Source organism: Protomyctophum parallelum (assembly GCF_964188405.1).
Source record: "Protomyctophum parallelum genome assembly, chromosome: 8".
Lineage (NCBI taxonomy): Eukaryota > Metazoa > Chordata > Actinopteri > Myctophiformes > Myctophidae > Protomyctophum > Protomyctophum parallelum.
Window position 1 is genome coordinate 4,512,952 of NC_139703.1, and position 24,706 is coordinate 4,537,657.

General features: G+C 44.2%; 1 protein-coding gene across 1 annotated transcript; it reads right to left on the reverse strand.

The window, feature by feature from the left end:
* Positions 1 to 1,690: 1,690 nt before the first annotated feature.
* On the reverse strand, positions 1,691 to 12,910 carry LOC310863768 (gamma-glutamyl hydrolase; the record flags this gene model as incomplete). Its single annotated transcript, XM_083772263.1, has 9 exons — positions 1,691 to 1,812; positions 2,170 to 2,307; positions 2,761 to 2,851; positions 3,194 to 3,300; positions 5,656 to 5,794; positions 5,980 to 6,064; positions 9,021 to 9,071; positions 10,936 to 11,050; positions 12,793 to 12,910. 9 exons carry the CDS (start codon positions 12,908 to 12,910, stop codon positions 1,691 to 1,693), a joined length of 966 nt encoding a protein of 321 aa, XP_083628389.1.
* Between the last annotated feature and the right edge of the window lie 11,796 nt (positions 12,911 to 24,706).

Below are 24,706 nucleotides of genomic sequence, written 5' to 3' on the forward strand. Positions count from 1 at the left end.
TGAACATTGCAACATACAGTATTATTACAGATTACGTGTTTTTGCACAGGACAGATACAGTATGACCAAAACAGTAACTTAAATGCTATTTCCGCAATGTTTTGGGAAGAACACGGAGACCCCCGTGACTGAACAAACACTCAATCACTATAGCAATTATTATACTATCAGCAAATAGAGTACTATGGTAATTTAACAAAGAACTTGTTTTAACAAAAACAAAGAGAACGTGCCCTGCCTTTAACACATTGCATGATTGAAAACATAGTATAAACATAGTATACATTTTATGGTGGTTACATAAAAACCAATCTGACATAAAAACAAACACCATTTCTATATAATATAATATAAATATACTTTTTGGAGATCTGTGCTTTTCATATAGCATACATTCTGTGCTTTTCATATAGCATACATTCATCACATTGAAAAGGTGTGTTCTGTTCTGAAAATATGGACTGAACTCAGGGACTGAACTCCCTGGCCCGTGTTTGGGGGAAGGGAAGAAAGCTAGCCTGGTCAGTTAGCCTGCAGGGCAGCATTCCTTTTCGGGTTTGCGATCCAGTCGGACCGGATCACACGGCAATTTTGTAACCCTGACGAGGCTTTCCTCCGAGGTGGAAGCAGGGAGTGTTGGGCGGGAGGAGTTGGGAAGGGGACTACCCATAATTCCGACATCCAATTACTGGGACGTTTGATCCCGGTCTGTGATTTTGTGAAACAGAGTGAAAGGAGTTCCGCAATCTAGTGTTGCTTCCTAAACAGTTAGCACAATGTAGAATTATATTTACGTCGATATAATGATAGATTCTAGATCTATGTTCTTGCCGTTTATAAATGCAGCCAAACAGTTGAAAAGAACTGCAGATTGAGACTGATCCAAGCCATAACACAATCAACTGATTGATCATTACAAAATAAATAAGGCCTTTGGCCTTTTATGTCTCTTCCATTTGGTGTTTTTAACCCATTTGTACTATTGTGCTTGGGGTAAAATGTAAAATAAGATGATAAATCAAAAACATACATATACCGGTATTTTGGGGACAGACAGACAGACAGAAAACAGCCAAAAACAACCAAACAAACAAATGAACAAACTAACAAAAAGTGAATACAGAAAGCGTTTTGCAGATTGTTCGGATTGAGATGGTCACTTCCTGGTTGGAGTGACGTGTGTCACTGGTGTCAGGCTGTGACTTCAGTCAAAGTAGTATCTAGTTCTACATGAAGATGGATAGATGGATGGATGGATGGATGGACATAGTGGCCGAATTTGGTATTGCAGCTTGGGGCCAACGCTGGTCCGTTGACTATCATTGCGCACGTTCATGATGGCACGTGAACGCCGTTTCATACGTGAACGCTTGCAATGATAGTCAACGGCCAGCGTGTTCGCGATTTGGCCCAATCCATCCCAGAATGCACTCTGTTCCTACCCGGAAGGAGGAGTGAAATCGCCTCATGCGCTTTTGAGCAACTTAATGCAAGTGGGCGGGAGGAGAAATCCGGTGCCGTCTCTATTAATATATACTCTAAGGGTTCTGCATGAAGATGGACGCATGGGTGGGTGGGTTGGTGGATGGATGGATGGATGGATGGAGGCATGGTTGGTTCAGTCAAAGTAGTACTTCTGCATGAAGATGGACGGATGGGTGGGTGGGTTGGTGGATGGATGGATGGATGTTCAGTCAAAGTAGTAGTTCTGCATGGATATGTGTTGTGTTCCTCTGAAGACTGGAGAGACATTGTAGATGAGAGCCTTCTCCTCCTCTAGAACACTGGAGAAGTGGTGATGACTCTTCATGGCTGGGAGGACAAGAGAGAGAGAGAGAGAGAGATATAGATGGATATTAAGGGTTTGTGGGAGTAAGCAGACAAACGCACGCACACACCCACACAAGTGCACACACAGATGGACACCCCCGCACGTACGCACACACGTTTGTAATACTATACTTGTGAGGACATAAATCTGTCCTCACAAAAATGCAGTGTTGCGCCCCATTTCCCCTCCTGGTCAGTTTCAGTTTGCTTGCCGCACCAGTTCGGGTGATTTTATTTTATCTTATTTGCGCAGAAAAATCAGTCGTGGAACATTGTGCCCACTATGTATATTTATACACACACACACACACACACACACAGAGAAATGGACGGTCTCACCTTCTGACACAAAGAAGCTGGCGGTGTAGAAGGAGTTGGTGACGGCGTTGACAGAGTGAACCATGCCAGGCTTATCAATCCATTCAAACGGACTCTTCTCTGGATGCCACTGGACTGCATAGAATGGATACTTGTAGGCTGGAAGACATATTATTATATTATTAATAATAATAGTATTATGGTATCCCAGCCTACAGGTGGAGTTATAAATAAATACAGACAGTGTATTAGACACTGTCTGTATTTATTAATAACTCCACCTGCAGGCTGGGATACCATAATACTATTATTATTATTAATACACTTAATTTAAATATAAGCAGGGGTCTTCATTGTGTTTTAGTTTAGCTGAGAGAGAGACTGAGAGAGAGAGAGAGAGAGAGAAAGAGAGAGAGATGAAGCAGGGATGAGGGATCCCACTACAGTACATAGGCCTACACCCGCAGAAGTTTTATTTAAAGTGTATTAAAATTTGCATTTTTCTCTATCTTTCAAAAATTGTACTCGTGAGTGACATACAAATGGGTCTGCAATCAATGCCTACAAGCCAGTGCCTAGGCCCTAGTGCCTACTAATATATAGATAGTGTACCTTCCATTGTAGAGATGAAGTGTGTCTTCCCATCAGTGTTGGTGGACAGGACCTTATAAAACCTCTTCAGCTTGGCATTACGGCTGTAATTCTGTTGGATCACAGTCATGTCTATGTAATTCTGTTGGATCAGTCATTTCTATGTAATTCTGTTGGATCACAGTCATTTCTATGTCAAAATAGCACACGTTTCGCTATAGTTCTGTTACTTGAAACAGACAGTAGGAAAGCTGAGAGGGAGCCAGTGACAGACAGTAGGAAAGCTGTCTGTCTGTCTGTTTCTCGCACGCACGCACACACGCACACACGCACACACACGCCACAAAGAAACCACTGATTCATTTTTGTGAGTGAGCTCAAAAGCACATGAAAGCAATTTAGTGAGAAACAGGAGAAGAGAGGACAGGAGGGGAGAAGAGAGGAGAGGAGGTACCTGCAGTGAGAGGCTCCATTTATGGAAGTTAGAGGTGATGTTCTCCTCAGACAGAGACTGCATCAGTTGTCTGGGAAACCCTCTGAACAAACGGCTGGACTGGGCCTCTGCGCGCGCGCACGCGGGCACACACGCACACACGCACACACACACACACACACACACACACACACACACACACACACACACACACACACACACACACACACAATTCAGTGCTTCTAAACAGCAAACACTTGAGCTCATTTCTTTATAAGTTTCTAAAAGAAAAAGGCGATCTACATAAATAGATAGATAGATAGATAGATAGATAGATAGATAGATAGATAGATAGATAGATAGATAGATAGATAGAGTATTTTTAAATTAAATGCAACATAAGGTTCAGTCATGTAGTCCTCTTTGAATTGAATATAACTTCTTAATTTCGCCTTTTTCACAATGTCCACCCTCCATTTCTGCTGATGTAACATTGACAGTTTATATTTGACTGTATTAATGTTACAATGAAGGTTATTTAAAAAATATGGGTTTAAGTCAGAAATTGAGAAAATTGAGGAGACCTCTCTTATCCACGGAAGATTACATATTTTATTCCAATTAAATATCATTTTTGTAAGCCTCTCTTCTGGCATTTGGGTAAGGCGATTCCATAACCTGATCATCTCACATCTCTGCCTTGTCAGGCAGCTTTCCCAACCTGTATCACCTTCAATGGCCAACTTAGTGGTATACTTATGCACCCCGAGAAAACACCTCAACACTCTACTCTGAATGTTTTTACATTCGGTAGCCTCCTCAAAGCCCCACACACCTGCTGCATAAAACAAAATGGAAGAGACCATGGCGTCATAGAGCTTGGTAAATGTAGAAAAACCTAAATCAGGGCAAAACTTAATTTGACTTAATATGGCACCTAATGCTCTACCACAGGGGTACTCAACTCAGCTGCAAAGGCCCCCAAAATGTCCCCCAAGGGCCTCAAAAATTATGGCGCGCGCTATGCGCGCGCGCAGTGTGGCCTGCCAGGGCGTATAACTCCCGGCCTGATTTGGAGTTCCACTCCGGGCCTGCACTCTGCACCCCATTATTGGTTGGGTGGAAGGGGATCTGATTTGTATAAGCTTGGCTTCACCTTACTAAACGGGCATAGAGCCCCGCTCTCCGAAGGACGCCGCGCATGGGACCGGACCTCGGTCTTATTCAAAAAAAAAATTGTGGACCTTCATCATTTCTAGTTGAGGACCCCTGCTCTACCAGGTAGAGCATTAGGTGCCATATTAAGTAAAATGAAGTTTTTTGAAGATCTTTTGAGTGGTGCAACCACTCCCTTACGGAGCTATGTGTGTGGCTGGCTGGGTCTGAGCACTATGTGTGTGGCTTGCTGGCTGGCTGGGTCTGAGCACTATGTGTGTGGCTGGCTGGCTGGCTGGCTGGGTCTGAGCATACATAGATAGATAGATAGATATTATAGCAGTGACTGACTGAGACATCGAGCGTGCGTGCGCAACTGGTTGTGGCCCCCATCAAGTGACCTTTTGACCAATGCGGCCCTCGCCCCAAGTTGAGTTCGACACCCCTGCTCTACCTGCTGAGTCAGCCAATACATTCTTTCCCTCAGAGAAACTCATACATTCATGAAAAACAAAACCTAACCTAAGTATTTGTATGAGGGGGAATAAGTCAAAGATATTGACCCAAACATAAAACTGTGGTTACTTTGCTGTACACTCAGTGTACAGCCTTCCTTCTGAAGTGTATTATCTGAGTTTTCTCTCTGTTAATCGAAAGTCTCCTTTTACTGCACCATAGACAAGCAATATTCAGCATTTTTTGTAAATTTGACTCATTTTCAGCCATCAGAGCAATATCATTAGTATTAGTATACTTGTAGTGAGGTTTAGAAGCAGGGCTACAGGGTTATTACACTTGTAGTGAGGTTTAGAAGCAGGGCTACAGGGTTATTACACTTGTAGTGAGGTTTAGAAGCAGGGCTACAGGGTTAGTATACTTGTAGTGAGGTTTAGAAGCAGGGCTACAGGGTTAGTATACTTGTAGTGAGGTTTAGAAGCAGGGCTACAGGGTTAGTATACTTGTAGTGAGGTTTAGAAGCAGGGCTACAGGGTTAGTATACTTGTAGTGAGGTTTAGAAGCAGGGCTACAGGGTTAGTATACTTGTAGTGAGGTTTAGAAGCAGGGCTACAGGGTTAGTATACTTGTAGTGAGGTTTAGAAGCAGGGTTACAGGGTTATTACACTTGTAGTGAGGTTTAGAAGCAGGGTTACAGGGTTATTACACTTGTAGTGAGGTTTAGAAGCAGGGCTACAGGGTTATTACACTTGTAGTGAGGTTTAGAAGCAGGGCTACAGGGTTACTATACTTGTAGTGAGGTTTAGAAGCAGGGTTACAGGGTTAGTATACTTGTAGTGATGGTTAGCGGCAGCATTACAGGTAACGTTTACCTGTAGTGAAGGTTAGAGGAAGGGCTACAGCTCTGGTGTCTGTCAAGGTGAGCAGGTTCTTGCTGGCTGTGAGGACACTGAGCTGTTGGAAGCCCTGACACACCCCCCACAGGGGGAAGTAATCCCCTGCATCGTTGGCCTGAGGACCACAAAAAGACAGACGTGCACTGCAGTCAGCTGCTGACCAGGATTATTAGAGTTCAAGGAGAACTTACACTAATGTTCATTTACTTAATTATAAGACAGCACCTGAAGGTGTTGCCTTCAGAGCCAGTTCATAGTGGAAATAAAAACGTCCAAGGCTAGTCCATAGAAGATCTTTACCTTCAGAGCCAGTTCATAGAAGATCTTTGCTGTTCGGCTGAACTCTGATGTCTGAAGATCCACGTTCCCTCCTGGAAGCAACAGTCTGGAGGGAGAAGGTCAAAGCACACATGACACAAACGCAGGCACATGCATGAGGAGGCATCAGCTTTTATTTTTATGAAGCCAATAAGGTTAGGTATTAACAAAATCAGTGGTGGGATTTCTTTCAAAATAACAGCTCGGGGTGCCGCGCAGATATGGCCGCTTTTACTCTGTAACCCACCCCCCCCCTTCCATTCCGTACAAAAAACGGGATAAATACTTCTGCTTGCTCACCTCGTTATCGTTACGATAAAACCGCTGAATAATCCCTCGTGTTCATATTTTGAACGAGAGGCATGTTGGAAGTCAGAAATGAAGAGCTTAGTATATCCATCTGGTCAAAACCACGGAGAGCTCCCTAGATTAGCAGATACGAGGCATTCTTTCTGATCCGTATACTATACAGGGAAGTGAATGACAACGCGCATGCACGGAGAGCAAGGAGTATGGTGCCGAAGGAGAGGCCAACTCCAAAAAATATGTTTTTTAAATATGAATATTTTCTCTCGTTTGATATCAATGAAAATGAGCTAGGACATGGTGGATTAGTTATGACATTCCCACACGCTGTGCGGTCAGAATGGGTTAATAATTATCAAAACAATAATTGATGCATTTATAAGAATCTGATCCAGGACCCATTGATAGAGTAAGGTCCTGGGTTCGATTCCCGCTGGGGACGCTGTGGGCGCTGGCGGCGTGTTCCCTCCTCCGCGTCATCAGTACCCATACCCGAGGCGGGGGTTGGCGATAGGGCCTTTCTGTGTGGAGTTTGCATGTTCTCCCCGTGTCCCCTAGGGTAGATACCCTCACAAAAACATGCCGTAATCCTGGTCTCTAAAACTACCTCCCCCTGGCTGGGCGCCTGATGGAGGGGAAAGGAACTGGTCGGAATAACGTGTCCCTTCCACGCGCTACGTCCGGCCGGGGAAATTCCCCTCTGTCAGGTGAAAAGAAGCAGCTTGGACTCCATGCATAGAAGGAGGCATGAGGTCAGTCCGCTGCCCCCCCAGGTTGGCAGAGGAAGTGTAGCGCCCAGGATTACATTAGATAATTGGCACTGGGTGAAAAGAAAAACTGGGTTACAAAATGGTGGGATAATCTTTTTTAAACTAAACTATTAGAGAATGCACATACAACCTTATTTTACTTGAGAAAGAGTATTTCTATATCTTATTTGTCTGTCATTAAATGTTTTGACAAATTGAGTACAAACTAGAAAAAGTGCCCTTCCGGGCACAGGTCTCCACCAGGTTATCCACAGATCCGTGCAGTTAGAGGTAAAAACACTTTTTGGCCAGTTATAGCGCCACCTTGAGGCTGAGTTGAAATTGTTCATCTGGCATTTCGTCCTCGGCCTAGTGGGAATGGGGGTGCACAATTTCACGGAAATCACGCGATGTGTTCATGATTTGCAGCATTTTGTTTGAAACTGAGCACTCCTGTGAACTTTGGAAGCCAATCTTAACCAATCAGGATGGAGTCTGATAAATCTGAAAGACCCGTTTCGTTGAATGGCTCTAGAGAGACTGTGTACCAATTTGCGTGATGTTTGGACAAAATCTGTAGGTGTACTGTGCAAAAACTTGTTTTGCACAAAGCGGCCTCCTGGTGGCGCTATAACAGGCCGTTCTGGAAAGTTTGGGGCAGAGGTTCATGGTTGGCATCCAGGGAGTGTGTGTGCAAAATATGGCATCGAAAAACTTGTTTTGCACAAAGCGGCCTCCTGGTGGCGCTATAACAGGCCGTTCTGGAAAGTTTGGGGCAGAGGTTCATGGTTGGCATCCAGGGAGTGTGTGTGCAAAATATGGCATCGACCGGGTTAACGGTGGCCGAGATTAGCTGTTCACGGACACACACACGGACACACGGACGGACGGAGTGCAAAACATACTCTCCCCACATGCCTTCGGCCTGGTGGAGACAACAACACAGGAATTGTATTGGCTGGACCAAACAGGCCACAGGTGATACAAATTAAACACTAGAAAAAGTGCCCTTCCGGGCACAGGTCTCCACCAGGTTATCCACAGATCCGTGCAGTTAGAGGTAAAAACACTTTTGGGCCAGTTATAGCGCCACCTTGAGGCTGAGTTGAAATTGTTCATGTGGCATTTCGTCCTCGGCCTAGTGGGAATGTGGGTGCACAATTTCACGGAAATCACGTGATGTGTTCATGATTTGCAGCATTTTGTTTGAAACTGAGCACTCCTGTGAACTTTGGAAGCCAATCTTAACCAATCAGGATGGAGTCTGATAAATCTGAAAGACCCGTTTCGTTGAATGGCTCTAGAGAGACTGTGTACCAATTTGCGTGATGTTTGGACAAAATCTGTAGGTGTACTGTGCAAAAACTTGTTTTGCACAAAGCGGCCTCCTGGTGGCGCTATAACAGGCCGTTCTGGAAAGTTTGGGGCAGAGGTTCATGGTTGGCATCCAGGGAGTGTGTGTGCAAAATATGGCATCGACCGGGTTAACGGTGGCCGAGATTAGCTGTTCACGGACACACACACGGACACACAAACGGACACACAAACGGACGGACACACAAACGGACGGACGGAGTGCAAAACATACTCTCCCCACATGCCTTCGGCCTGGTGGAGACAATGACCCCAATGGAAACAAGCCATAGGCTTTTCTTTGGTTTCAAATGCTTTTTTATTACATTTTTTGCAAACTGTCAAGTTATTCAATCAATCATTATTTTAGTATTGCAAAGTACTTTTGATGATAACCTGGAAATATAAATCTTTAACTAGGCCTATATCTTTCAATGGACATACATATGAACTAAATCACATTAATGTGTCAAACATTTAGATTATGCTTATATAAAGCACACATTCTGATAACTGCATATTGTTAAGTTGAAATACAATACAAACTTTATTTTCTGAGTGACAATGTGTCTATAGAATCATTTGTAAAAGTATAATAATTTACAGTCAACTCACCCATTGATAGAGTAAAACAGCAATGTATATTCCTCTTCTGTTTGGTTGATTCTGTCAAATAAAGAAGAGAGAAGAACAATTACAGGAGCATTGTTTTGTTTTTCTATTTTAGTTTTGAATTATTATTAAAACACAATTAAAATAAATACCGGTAATCATAATAATACGGTAATAAAAATTGGTCCGTTGGTCAGTCGGACAGATTTGTCATTGCATTTATCCTCCCTCCCCCCCCCCCAAAAGTTGAACTAACTAGCCAATCTACAAGCTCACAACGGGTCATTACGCTTTGTGAGCTTGTAGATCGGCTATTTTCATCATGAATGGAGATGGTCTTGGCTATTCTGTCTACTCTATTGGTTTAACCTCAGGCAGGTTTGGAGAACCACAGGAGTACTTCACAGTAGCTTGTTACTACTTAGTACATGTCCACACGTGCCCACGACTTCACACGGAACAGGTTGTATAGTTAGCTGTCGGCTGGAAACCTTGTATGTCCAAAAGTGTTCTTTTTATTGTTGTTTGATAAAAAATATCATCCATCCATCCATCCAACTTCAACCTCTTCAACCGCTTATCCGTAGTCGGGCAACAGCTCCACCATAGAGCTCCAGGCTTCCCTCTTCAGAGCAACATTAGTGACTTCACAGCACATCCCATTGCAACGTGCTGAGAGCTTACTGAGAGAATGCGCATGTGATGATGAATGAGTGAGTAGGGAATAATAAAGAAATATGGAGATGCAAGGTTTCTGAGCGACAGCAAAGGACATGTGTTATTGTGTAAGAACTAATGAATGACTTGAAATAATGTTACCTCTGTGCGTGTCACGTGTGTGCGCCCATGGGCATGTCGGGGTGTGTGTGTGTGTGTGTGTGTGCTTTGAGAGTTTATGTAAACACAAACATTGAAGAGAAAAGTGAGGATGCAAATTGTGATTGGCCAGAATGAGATGATGTATGATGACGTATGATGATAAGAGCGCTCCTCACTTCACACGGGTGTGATTTTTGGCAATAATAATGACAAAATAGTGATTCTGGGTTGAAAGAAAGTGTTTCTTCTTCTTCTTAATAATACAATTTATTCATAAGGCGCCTTTCAGGGCACTCAAAAACAGTCAATACAAAACAAAACTAAAACTAAAGTAGGCCTACAGCTTGCAGCAGAAGACACAGAGGTCAGCCATAACAGGTGGGTTTTGAGGTGGGTTTGGAATATGGTGTTTGAGTCCATGTTTCTAATATCAGGGGGTTCCAGAGGTGAGGGGCAGAGTGGCTGAAAGCTCTTGACCCCATGGGGGTCTTGTCTCCACCAGGCCGAAGGAATGGGGAGAGGGTATGTTTTGCACTCCGTGTGTGAGTCCGTCCGTGAGTCCGTCCGTGAGTCCGTCCGTCCGTGAGTCCGTCCGTGAGTCCGTCCGTCCGTCAGCACGCACACTCCCTGGATGAAAACCATGAACCTCTGCCCCAAATTTTTACATTACTCCCAGATTCTGTCCAAAAATCACGCAAACCGGATCTGTCTGATATTTCATATTCCATCCTATTTGGCTAACATTGGCTTTCAAAGTTTGAACAAAAAGCATCAAATCATAAACGCAGCGTGCAATTTACGTTAAATCTTTCACAGACTTTCCTACTAGGCTGAGGAATATATCCCACCCTTTTCACATTGGCCTGTTATAGCGCCACCAACAGGTGGATTTTTGCAAAACACATGTTTGGAACAAAATGCCTCAAATCATCCAATTTCCATCCAAGGTGTAAGAAGAAATGGCACCCTTTTGACATTGGCCTATTATAGCACAACCAGGAGGCCTCAACCTGACCTGCCCTGGTGGAGTCCTGTGCCCCGAGGGGCACTTGATCTAGTTATTATTACTTTTCTTTTTCGTGCGCGTGTGCGTGCGTACCTAACAGACACCACGCGGGCCCCTGCAGACTCCAGGTATTTGACATAGGAGGCGGCGATGTATGAGGAACCAAGAGCGAACTGATCATCTTGAAAATTCTCCTGTGCCAACACACCTAGAAGGACAGACAGACAGACAGACAGACAGACAGACAGACAGACAGACAGACAGACAGACAGACAGACAGACAGACAGACAGACAGACAGACAGACAGACAGACAGACAGACAGACAGACAGACAGACAGACAGACACATACATTAATTCCATAGCCTGGGCTGGACCACACATGGGCAAATTACAACAGAACTCAATGTCCCCATTGAGTGAAACTGAAATTGAATTTGAAATTGAAAGTGAATTTGTAAAATAAATGAATTATTTAATTCACATGACAATTTATACTGTATTAAGGCATATTTGGCTTATTAGCCAGGGATCCTTAATTTTTTCAGTCCAGTTAAGGGTTGACATTGACATCACATTCTGGTTCCAGTGGGTCCCCAGGAAAATTAGTTCAAAATAATTTTAACATGTCCATATAGCCCATAATCTATTTAAAAATAGCCGGTCTACAAGAGTACTATAGGCTAAGCGAGATGCACATGCAAATAGCCGAATAGTTAGAGAAAATTCAAAGTCCAGCCGTCTGCCGTCCAGCCTCTCCCACCCCTCACTGGGGAAAATTCCGGGAGGAAAACGGAAAAGGGGCGAGTCATTTTGTTACCAAATAGCCTATATAGAGATTATAGACATATATGCCTTAATAGGCCTATACTTTGTATTTGAAGGGAGATGTGTGTGCCACTGTGCCTGCGTACGATGCGTGACAGATGGAGAGAGGGCGAGCGAGAGGGAGAGAGAGAGAGAGAGAGAGAGAGAGAGAGAGAGAGAGAGAGAGAGAGATGATGAATATTAGTCATATATATGATGAATATTGGTCAGCTAAGGTACACGGGCTGACCCACAGGACATGTAAACTGTGGTGACTTCATAGAAAGAGTAAACTGCTTAAGAGTTATTTACAGCCAGGCCTGTGAAAGTTCTAATCTTGGTGAAATATCTTAACTAACCAACAGATGTGTGTGTGTTCAGGGAGCTTCTCCTTGCTCTCTGCTCTAGCCTACAATGTATTTGTGATTCAATCAGTTAGACCTGTTAATAATACATTACATTCTACCTTTGTGACATTATGTGTTAAATAAGGTTCTGCATTCTACATATATAGTATAGATAGATAAGTAGTCCTATTGATATAAACCGTATAGTCACTGTGCCACATGATCTACATGCCAGGTGTCCCGCCTACCTCTTACAGGCAGATCCTGTGAATGCAACAATTTGATTGGCTGACATAGAGAGGAGGTAGCCTGTTTGTATCCGGAGGAGGGACTTTGAAGTGAATATAATGTAATGTTGGGAGTGGGACCACTGTATGTATTTGTGTTCACATTGAGATTGGCTACGAATACGATGTGACTCCTGGGCACGGGGCCTTCTGCCCGTGCTGCCTGCTGCCTTGTTGTAATGAGTGAATCCTGTTCAATAAAGCTGGATTCGTAAGACTGCAACCTGCCTGCCTGCCTCCGTTTCTTCCCACTCATTCAAACATCGCCGCTAGCCCGCTACAAGACAAGGGTCATTTGACACAAAATATAGGCTACATCACTAATGTTCTATGTTCTCAGAACATCGGGAACATTAGCTACAAAATAGACTATATAATATAGCCGAAATTACACTGATTACAGTAAAGGCTACATTACGCCGCAACAACACCACAACACTCACGGCGTCAGTGTGTCCCGGACCCGGTTGCCGTGTCCGCATACAGAGCATCATGTGCGGGACACTCACCTACGATGGGTCGGTAGTTGTTCCACTGCTGGTTGAGCCGCGGTGGGACAGCCGCCGGTGCCGCAGAACCCAATGCGACCAAAGCCGCTAACAGCACGATCCGCCCCGCACAACACATTATGAATGACAATAAAACAGCCAGGCAAACAACAATACAGTAAAGAACCAAATGGGCGGCTATATGGCTTGATTGGCTTCAGCGCCTATGTAGGTGCAGCCGTGCAGCTCTTGCTTGCCTCTTGCTACACTGAGGATGCGTGCAGGTTTTTCCTCACAACCCTCCCACGACCCACGTTCGGAAATAGCGCACTGTGCAATGCAAACTAATAGGCGAGTGCGCTGCCGGTGCGCATTTCCGAACGCACCCAAAGTGTAGCCCCCACTCCCTCCCCTCCCTGATCTTGGGAGAGAATGAATATTCAGGTGGAGGACATAACATTTACAGTATAGGCCTGCCTATGTTCATGTTCATATATAGGGTAGTTATGGTAGTTAATTATTATTAGTCCACTTGCCAGAATATGAAGCATGCCATTTTGAGTGCCCTATACGTTTTATGTTAGAAATGTTGAGTATGGGAGGGTCGGGTCCCCAGCATATAGAATCTGCCAGCTACAGTAACTTGCATATGGTGAGCAATTTTCATAATTGGCATAATATGTGACCATACTGTAAAGTTCAGTAAAAGTCAGGTTAATTCAAGCTCTGCGCAGGAGTAAGGACCGGTGTGTGTGTGTTGTGCGCATGCTCACTGCTCAGGAGTCCTCTCTATTGCATGTGGCTGTACTAGGCCTAGGCCTACTATACTACTGTACTACGTACTACTTCTATACGTTAATTGCTTGTCAGTGACGTCACGAGGCTGCCACGTGGCCCGTGGTGCATAATCAACTATTTGGACTGTAAAAAATGATGAGGGCCCAGGTAGGGCCGGGCCTTCATTTTCGGACCGGTTGAGAACTCTAGTTTTCGCCGGTTGCCGATCACAGCTGCACTAATAATTTTGGGGCGGGCCCGTCTAGAGTTTGAATGGACAGGTATCAGTCAAAAGGGAGACATCGAAGAGGAAGGATGGATGGGGAAGGATCAACATATGGAATGTCAGAACAGGTCACCTCTATATATGGAGATCTAAGGGTTTGAGGTCAGATGCTGGCCGGCTCCATATATGAAGATCTGACTATAGGTGATGATCCAGTCTTCTCCATATATGGCTATCCAGGGTTTGACGAGGTCATTGAAGTGATCTGGAGACGGCATGGAGTATTAACCATATGGTGGCATGACATGTCACGAGGCGCGAGGGACTGACGGCCATATATATGATGGCGTGACGGATGGAACAACGGACGGAACAATGGATTGGTTTTGGTTTTTCATCGTAATCTGCGACCTATGGTCGCAACAACTGTAGAATTGAAGAAACCTCAACAATAAATGTTTTTTGCACAAAAATGTCACAAAGAACAAAAAGGCCATGCACCTAAGAGTGCTCCACAGTGTGCAGATATTCTGTTCTTACTTCTTACCTATATACAAACAGCTGAGAAATCATTGGTGGATGCCAAAAACTTCTTAAGAAGTAATTTCCTCTTAATAACTTCTTGCCCAATGTTGTCAGTTACTGGTTGAGTCAACACCATAATTAGGAAATGAGCTCATATAATCATGCAATCACATGTGTCTGCTATGAGTAATATGGAAGGTTAAGAGAAGAGAATAGGGGCGACTGTGGCTCAAGAGGTAAAGCAGGTCGTCCAATGATCCATGGGTCGGTGGTTCAAAGCCCGGCTCCTCCTGTCTACATGTCAAAGTGTCCTTGGGCAAGACACTGAACCCCAAATTGCTCCCGATGTGCTGGTTGGTACCTTGCATGGCTTCCGCCAATCGGTGTATGAATGTGCGTGTCACTCTGTGAATGGGTGAATGTAATGCACAATCTATGTAAAGCGCCTTGGATAAAGGCGCTATATAAATGCACCATTTAGAATATAGCCTACAGCCCTACGAACCATGGGAAAGTAATTGATCAGTGGTTCTCAAACGTTTTTGTGCTCCGGACCACTAGCATATGTCAGTTAAATATTGACTGTTAAGGGCTTGATATAATTAACCTCAAATCAATCAATTAAATGAATGCGAATGTGAAGGTATACCACTATTCCTCAATATTCCACATTCTCCTACTGGCCAAGAGGTGCCAGTACTGTCTGTACAGCCAACTGCCAAAGAGTGCAGCCATGCACGGGATACAGGCAGTCTCTTACAAGAGACCACTGCATGAAAGGCCTATGCTCATGACTGCTATACCAATGTGGAGAACAGGGGCACATAATATAGACATTGCAACAGAAATCACTGGTCAGTCTCCTGGGACATCGGATAGCTGTACAGCTTCCTGGGCGTGTGGGAATTTGCAGTCAACATCTGCAGCTTGCCTCAAAGTAGTCGAATAATGCTCTATAAATGCAAGATTATGAAGACATAGGCCTATACTGTATGGACAGTGGTCATGGTAGAATTGTGTTAATACTGTCATACTGATAGCCTACTCATTTGCATCTTAAAGGTAGAATAGGTACCTTATGGGGTTGAGGCAGTGCTCTGAAATGCCAGCCTGCTTGACTCCCAGGTTGAACAGAAAACAACCTGACTGTACTCATGCTCGCTCAGAGCTCAGTGTTGAAAAAGAAAAAGAGTCTCAATGTGTTTTTTGCGTGCGTGTGCGTGCATGCGTGTGTGTAGAGTGCGTGCGTGCATGACAGTGATTGGTACTACTGCAGCTCCCTTTTTGCTTCCTATATGATGAATTCCTGTTCTGTTCTTTAACTACATAGAAGTGTCTATTTGTATGTCTCTAAATGTTTTGATGAATTGAACAATGTGGACCCTGTTGTAAACAAGTGTAATGCTTAATTGGGTCGTCCACTCACAGTTAACAGTCTTTGTATTGAGTTTGTGCTTGAAATGTACTGTAATTCTACAAACTGTTAATAAATATTTCAATCAATCAATAGTGGATTCTAGTTTTACTGAGGAATGAATTGCCATGCACCTCCACTGAAACACCAGCAGGGGGAGCCATCTCCTACACAGGGACAGTTTTGAGTCATGAAGTTCATCTGCTACTGTAGGCCTACTAGTCATCGTTCATGGGTCTTCTTCAACAGGAGGTCCGGGACTCGGACTCCTAGGGCAGGGATCTACAAGCTCAGGCGATGTGAGCTTGTATAGATCGGCTATTTGTAGTTAATGTGATTTTGGTTGACCACACAACACGCAAGTGGTCCATAAGAGTGAAGTCAAGTTTATAGAGCACATGACAAGCGACTAAGCGAGGACTCAGTGTGCTTCAATGAAATACAATACATACACAAATCAAGAATTATACAAAAATGAATTAAGACAATTACATATGATTAAAATACAATAATGAGTTATTTAAAATAACTATAGGCTACATTTTTCTAATGTAGCCTTTTTAATATATGGTCACAACCAGTATTGCAGGAGGGCAAATTCCCATTGCTAGTTGGCTTTTATAGTGGGCCAAACATTTAGGAAGCAGGAAGTGGGAGGAGCTCTGACCTGTATCTCCACAGTAGCCCAAGAGGGACATTTCCCGACTGGCTACACTTAGGTCACATTCTCACCAGAGAGCTTTGCTGCGATTAAAACGAATCCTGCTGCGCATTTTCAGAAAGTGCACTTCGTTTGGCAGGTGTGAAGGCTCATTCGAATCCTAATGCGCAGCAAAGAACCGCATTTTACTCCGCCCAAAAACGGGGGTTTCGCTTCGCTTCCAATCGCACTTGACTACGATTCGGTGCAGGTGTGAATGCAATCCGCAGTAAATAAAGGAAATGAAGCAAACATAATGTGGCGGGTGAGGAGCTGAACACAGTTGGAGACGGAGAAGGCATATTTTATGCAGCGCAAAGATGTCCCATTACTGTGGATAGACGTGGTCGAATAAGGAGACTGAAGCCCTGATCGAAATGAGGACGTGTACATTAATCAATTGCTTAAGAAAACACATAAAAACACTGCAGTGTAGCCTATTATAGCCTACAGAATATTCTGTCTGTCTGTGCGTGCCGTAAACATGGAGTGCTATGGAGTGCTGTCACTGTGTGGGGACTGGGGAGTTATGTGCTCATGCAGCGCTGTGCCTCCATGCCCAAAAGAACAGTGTGTGGCGGCTGCGTGCGTAGAGAGAGAGAGGGGGGGGGGGGGGGGGGGGGGGATGCACGACAGATGCACGTTATGAGTGTAATTTTATCACCATAGATTTCACTGTGTAGGCTAGTTTATGAATGGAACACATTGATAAAGGTCCCCCCTGCTGCGTTTCCAATTGCTGCGAATGACAGTGTGAAGGCAAACCGCAGCCAATTAAATATGCAAGAACCTCAATTTCCCCGCCCATACGCATCCGAGTCTACCGAAGTATTAGGTGAGAATGTGACCTTAGATCAATTGGTAGAGAATTCTACAGAGTAGGCTATAGGACCATAATGACTAAAAGCACCATAACCTATAGTGAGGAGACCTTTGTCGGATGATCTATTCTAAGGGTTCTGGGTCTGGGTGGCATATGATATATGGGTCAAGCATGTCAAGAAACATAAGGAGGAGCTAAGCCATTGATTGAAATTGATTGATTGATTGATTGAAGTATTTATTAACAGTTTGCAGAATGGGTACATTTCACATGAAAGCACAACTCAATACAAAGACGACACACTGATAAAGCATTATACACTTGTTTAGAATAGGGTCCACCATTTTCAATTCATCAGAACATGTAGAGACGTGTACAAATATGCACTTATATATAAAAACGGGAAATCATGTAAGAAGGTAAAAAGGTAAGAGAAACATATAGGCTACCGTAAGGGGGAAAGGGTGTGGATTTTACGGGGGCCCGTTTCAAATTGCAGCCGTCCGTTGATCGATTGAAAAGCTATGAGAAGCACTTTAAAATCAATTCTTTGTTTCACTGGGAGTAAAGAGAGGATAAAACAGGAGTAACTAGAACTGCACTCTGTCGAGTGCATACTTGCTTGTTGCACACTAGTAGGCCATAAATGGCCAACTAGTGCGCAAGCAGAGCGCTGTAAACTGTCAAATCTCGAGGGAGGGCAGAATCCATTTCTTGCGACCGAGGCCGTCGCGACGGACCTGTCCGTCGGGGGGTCCGTCGGTCCGTCGGGGGGTCCGTCGGTCCGTCGGGAGGTCCGTCGGTCCGTCGGGGGGTCCGTTGGTCCGTCGGGGGGTCCGTCGGTCGGTCGGTCCGTTTTTGCGTCGCGACGGACCGTCGGTCGCAGAGTTAGGGTGGATGGATTCTGCCCTTGCTGCCCAAATGGTAACTCTGTCATTTCTCTACCGTTTTGGACGGGGGTGGTCTCTTTGGAATCGTGTGGCCCCCCTGGAGGTTTCTATGGGGGTCTCGAGGTTCGGGGACCCCTGGGGACCCCCACGGACCCCCAAATGGTAACTCTGTCATTTCTCTACCGTTTTGGAGGGGGTGGGCTCATTTGAATCGTGTCGCCCCCCTGGAGGTTTCTATGGGGGTCTCGAGGTTCGGGGACCCCTGGGGACCCCCAGGGACCCCCAAATGGTAATGTCACCTGTGGACACTAACTGTAATTGTCTCGCTGTCTCGCTGCTGCGCTGCGCCGCACAGACAGCAGCTTGTGTCAGTTGTGTGTAACATGTGCGTTCGTGCCGTGTTGCTGGTATATTATTATTATTATATTTTTTGCGCCGCCGCGTTGTCTCGCTGCTGCGCTGCACAGACAGCAGCTTGTCCTTCCCAGCCTCCCCGTCCTGGACGGCGCAGAACAGCGTTGGATCGCCGGCCGCCTATCGTTGATCGCCCGCCGTCTCCTCGAGGACCGCCGACGCAGATGGTTTACTGCTATATGCCATAGTGTTTATTATAGCTACTATTATTACACACTGTGCTATTATCCAGATTCCTGAGGTGGACATTTCAAGAGGAGCTTGTGATTATTGCTTGCCTATAGATACAGTGCCTATTTATATTGCTATTTGCTACGTTTTAATAATTGCCAGTCATACAGTATAAATTGCCACATTGTTATACCTATACATTTACGTATTTTACTTGTATAGTGTTATATTTGATATCCTGCTACATGATTTTATACTTACCTGTTTTATCTCCGAGCTTATAATAAACTTTGTTACTTTTCTATATACGACCTGCCTGCTGCCCTTATCCGTTTTTCTCAAGCAATGACAATTTCACTGGAGCGCAGCGCTATATGCACGCAGACAGCACATGATACAGGCCTACATCCCGTCCCAAACACTGAGGACAGTGAGGAGGTAAAGTAAACTTGTTTATAATGTGGCAAGAAAAATATATTCCAATTACTTTTCGGTGCGCACTCACCATGAATCCAAGCAGAGGTCCTATAGGTAAAACACCGCCGCCACAGTCCCAATGGCCCGTGCGCAAAAAGTTGATATTTAACATTGGCTATAATCTGCCAAATCTCAACCGATTGGTATAATTCCAAATGGTATACACTCAATGAAATTTATATTTTCCATTTTTCATGGGCGTATAAGTCATAGAGCCAGAGAAAGGAGAGATATGGTATAGGGAAGCACTAAGCCCTGTTAGCCATGCAGCCTATTATGTTTCATGAGCTGTGGTGGCTTCACTGATATACAACCTTTATTCAAATAGTTGCAAATGTATTAATAAAAATACTGAGCATGTATGTTTGATATAAGGCCAAACCTCATTTGAAAGAATATATTCAGAGTATACTCTTCATTAGCAAACTGTACCAAACGAAGGAAAAACCCCCGCGGGGATAACTGACGTTATAAGAAGATAACGCCCCTGCATGACACCTCCCTGGCCACCGTATAGCGCATTGACAGGTCTGTCTGTCTGTCTGTCGTAGCATGCAGATAGACAGATAGGGGGGGGGGGCAGTTTGACAACAGCGGCTGACACATGTTCATTGATTATGATTAATAGGCCTACTGTATACAGCTACTGTGCTGCTGGATCGTCGATAAATGGACTATAGGCCTACTGGACTTTGACGTTAACGTTAAAACAGAGGCCAGCCAGCGGTACCGTGACCACACCGTTCGTTGTGTGTGTGTGTGTGTGTGTGTGTGTGTGTGTGTGTGTGTGTGTGTGTGTGTGTGTGTGTGTGTGTGTGTGTGTGTGTGTGTGTGTGTGTGCGCGCGAACTTCGAGACGAGTTGGTGACAGTGGTTTGTATTTTGATTTGAAATAAATAATGATGAATAGATGTCTACTGTTCATGCTTGTGTGTGTTTTTTTTTAGACAATAGACCACTTAGCAATTGCTTTAACTATGAAAGAAATGAAGACGATGAAGGATATCGATGAAATGTATGTTTCACTATATATAAAATATATACCTTGACTCTCCCTCTGAATGAAATTAAAAATCGGGTCCTAATAATTAACCCTAAAAATCTATAGACCTACCCTTAGTTTTAGCTGGAACACACGCTCAGCATCGCGGGGTTAATGGTAGGCCTACTTGGTAACTATACTTAAAAGGTCTACTTTATCCCATCACAACTATAGTGATTTTGCAGCTATTTTCAATGAACAGTATGGTCTATTGTTGATTAATGTGGTCATTTCAATCTAGGCGCCGTAATGCGCAAAATGGAGTCGACCGGTGGCCACTGATGGCCTATTATTCCTATAAATTCATATCATGCCTGTTGGTGAAATATAAACATCTAAAATGGTTCAGTAATAATTAGCATAAGTTATTATTAACGAAAAACATCTAATACTATTTTAAATTGGTCTAGTAAAGTTAGTAACTAATCAGAAGTTGTTTCAAACAACTGTTTGAAAAAACTGTTTGTTTTTCGTTAATAATAATACATGCTAATTATTATTGAACGGTAAGTATGCTGGTATGTACGCTATGGTACACTATAAGCTTGTATATCTGTTTATTTTAAGAATGCGCCGCTGCATTCTGTCAGAATCTCGTGTGTGTGTGTGTGTGTGTGTGTGTGTGTGTGTGTGTGTGTGTGTGTGTGTGTGTGTGTGTGTGTGTGTGTGTGTGTGTGTGTGTGTGTGTGTGTGTGTGTGTGTGTGTGTGTATGTGCACACATGTGTCACACATGATGTGTGCTATATATTTTATAGCTCTAGAGACGCAGAGACAGAGACATATTTATTTAAAATCATCCTGGCACGTAGGCCTATAGACAACGGCGTCAACTCCGCGCAAGAGCCAAAGCACCCGCTGGCAAAATAATAATAAGTTAATATATATAGGCTACTCTAAGGTGGGCACCTGTCGTTATAAACCTTCTGCACTTGCCTATAAAGCCAATGAACGGAGCTCATTTCTCTCTCTCTCTCTCTCTCTCTCTTTCTCTCTCTCTCTCTCTCTCCATCTGCCGTGCACATGCAAAGAGCGCATGCAGGTATCCAACTATCCAACATTGATAAACTGGTTCGCTTATATCCGTGCAGTATAACATCAAAGTCCAGTAGGCCTATAGTCCATTTATCGACGATCCAGCAGCACAGTAGCATATACAGTAGGCCTATTAATCATCATCAATGAACATGTGTCAGCCGCTGTTGTCAAACTGCCCCCCCCCCCCTATCTGTCTATCTGCATGCTACGACAGACAGACAGACAGACAGACCTGTCAATGCGCTATACGGTGGCCAGGGAGGTGTCATGCAGGGGCGTTATCTTCTTATAACGTCAGTTATCCCCGCGGGGGTTTTTCCTTCGTTTAGTACTTTATTTACAGTTTGCTAATGAAGAGTATACTCTGAATATATTCAGCAGCAGGCAGGTCGTATAGAAAAGTAACAAAGTTTATTATAAGCTCGGAGATAAAACAGGTAAGTATAAAATCATGTAGCAGGATATCAAATATAACACTATACAAGTAAAATACGTAAATGTATAGGTATAACAATGTGGCAATTTATACTGTATGACTGGCAATTATTAAAACGTAGCAAATAGCAATATAAATAGGCACTGTGTTGAGATTTGACGGGATGTATGTCCTCACTTGTGTATTGTGTGTAATTCTGTACTGCTGTTCTGTGTGATATGCAGTGTTGTGCTTGTGCCACTGTGAGGCGCCAAGGCGCAAGGTATGGGATGCATGTTTGTCTCCTATGGCGTGATCAGGTAACTCGGGTCACATGACCACTGCCTGTGTGTGGAGCGGACCGGTGTTTTTTCATTCAGTGATTGTATTGTATTGGGTCTGTCACCGTGAGAATGATGCGTGACAGGGAGCCCTTAATATAATAATAAATATGCCATGCTTGGCTAAATGGATCTAATCTTTTCTCCGAATGCAACGTGTAAGCTGCAGAACTTCTCATAACTTAACACACTGTATCCTATTCCTAGGCAAGCAATAATCACAAGCTCCTCTTGAAATGTCCACCTCAGGAATCTGGATAATAGCACAGTGTTTGTTCCCACCCAATCTCCTAAGCAGCCCAAAGATTGATTAGTGCACATATATTATCGATTATCGTATACACATTAGTACACACGACCACAAAAGATGCCACGGCAAATCAAGTGCACACCAACGATCACTGCAATAAGCCTATATCAAAATAGGATAACACTTCTATCGAAAATCACAGCAGTAAAATACAAACATGCGTGTTCACCAATATAGGGGCGCTAAGAGACAGGTGAAGCCAACCCTGAGAATATTCCACCCCTGTAAGCAGCCCTCTGAAGCCTGAATGACCGCTGTACCCAATGTACTGTACACTACAATAATACGTGCCACACCGTTAAGTTAGCAAATGCCCAATAATAATAGTAGCTATAATAAACACTATGGCATATAGCAGTAAACCATCTGCGTCGGCGGTCCTCGAGGAGACGGCGGGCGATCAACGATAGGCGGCCGGCGATCCAACGCTGTTCTGCGCCGTCCAGGACGGGGAGGCTGGGAAGGAGGATATGATATATAATAATAATAATAATATCTATACCAGCAACACGAACGCACATGTTACACACAAGCTGCTGTCTGTGCAGCGCAGCAGCGAGACAACGCGGCGGCGCAAAAAATATAATAATAATAATATACCAGCAACACGGCACGAACGCACATGTTACACACAACTGACACAAGCTGCTGTCTGTGCGGCGCAGCGCAGCAGCGAGACAGCGAGACAATTACAGTTAGTGTCCACAGGTGACATTACCATTTGGGGGTCCCTGGGGGTCCCCAGGGGTCCCCGAACCTCGAGACCCCCATAGAAACCTCCAGGGGGGCGACACGATTCAAATGAGCCCACCCCCTCCAAAACGGTAGAGAAATGACAGAGTTACCATTTGGGGGTCCGTGGGGGTCCCCAGGGGTCCCCGAACCTCGAGACCCCCATAGAAACCTCCAGGGGGGCCACACGATTCCAAAGAGACCACCCCCGTCCAAAACGGTAGAGAAATGACAGAGTTACCATTTGGGCAGCAAGGGCAGAATCCATCCACCCTAACTCTGCGACCGACGGTCGGTCGCGACGCAAAAACGGACCGACCGACCGACGGACCCCCCGACGGACCAACGGACCCCCCGACGGACCGACGGACCTCCCGACGGACCGACGGACCCCCCGACGGACCGACGGACCCCCCGACGGACCGGCGGACCCCCCGACGGACCGGCGGACCCCCCGACGGACAGGTCCGTCGCAACGGCCGTCGGTCGCAAGAAAATGGATTCTGCCCTTGCTGCAGCTCTCAGTATCTCTGTGAAGGAACGTTTGAAATGTATAATTTTTAGATGTAACTATTTGCTACCTACCTACTTTATGCATATAAACACCTAGTATGATTCAAGTTTCTATCTATATAAGTTTGGGTGAAGAGCTAGTCATACATATACACACCACGTACTCTGGTCCCAGCAGATCAGGCACAACTTGCTATTTTATTTTTACTGATTATTTATATAGTATACGTATGACTAGCTCTAAATGATGACGTAAGAGATATGGTCATTTGTGGTCGTTTGGTCCCAGCAAAGCAGGCATATACTATATAGGCATATACTATATACTGTATAGTATATATATAGTATATAGGCATTATACTATATACGTATACATATACTATATAGAGTGTGTAGTTGTAAGTTGATTAGCGGTATACTGTGGTTACTTTGCGCCAAAAACCGTGACAGCTGTCCCGCCATTTGATGTTTATGCAAGAAAACAGCAAATCTGTGCCTGGTTTGCTGGGACCAAACGACCACAAATGACCATATTTCTTACGTCATCATTAAGAGCTAGTCATACATATACACACCACGTACTCTGGTCCCAGCAGATCAGGCACAATTTGCTATTTTATTTTTACTGATTATGTATATAGTATACGTATGACTAGCTGTAAATGATGACGTAAGAAATATAATATAGTATATATATAGTATATAGGCATATACTATATACGTATACATATATACTATATAGAGTGTGTAGTTGTAAGTTGATTAGCGGTATACTGTGGTTACTTTGCGCCAAAAACTGTGACAGCTGTCCCGCCATTTGATGTTTATGCAAGAAAACAGCAAATCTGTGCCTGGTTTGCTGGGACCAAATGACCACAAATTACCATATTTCTTACGTCATCATTAAGAGCTAGTCATACATATACACAACACGTACTCTGGTCCCAGCAGATCAGGCACAATTTGCTATTGTATTTTTACTGATTATGTATATAGGTATATACGTATGACTAGCTCTAAATGATGACGTAAGAAATATGGTCATTTGTGGTCATTTGGTCCCAGCAAAACAGGCACAGATTTGATGTTTTTCTGCATAAACATCGAATGGCGGGACAGCTGTCACGGCG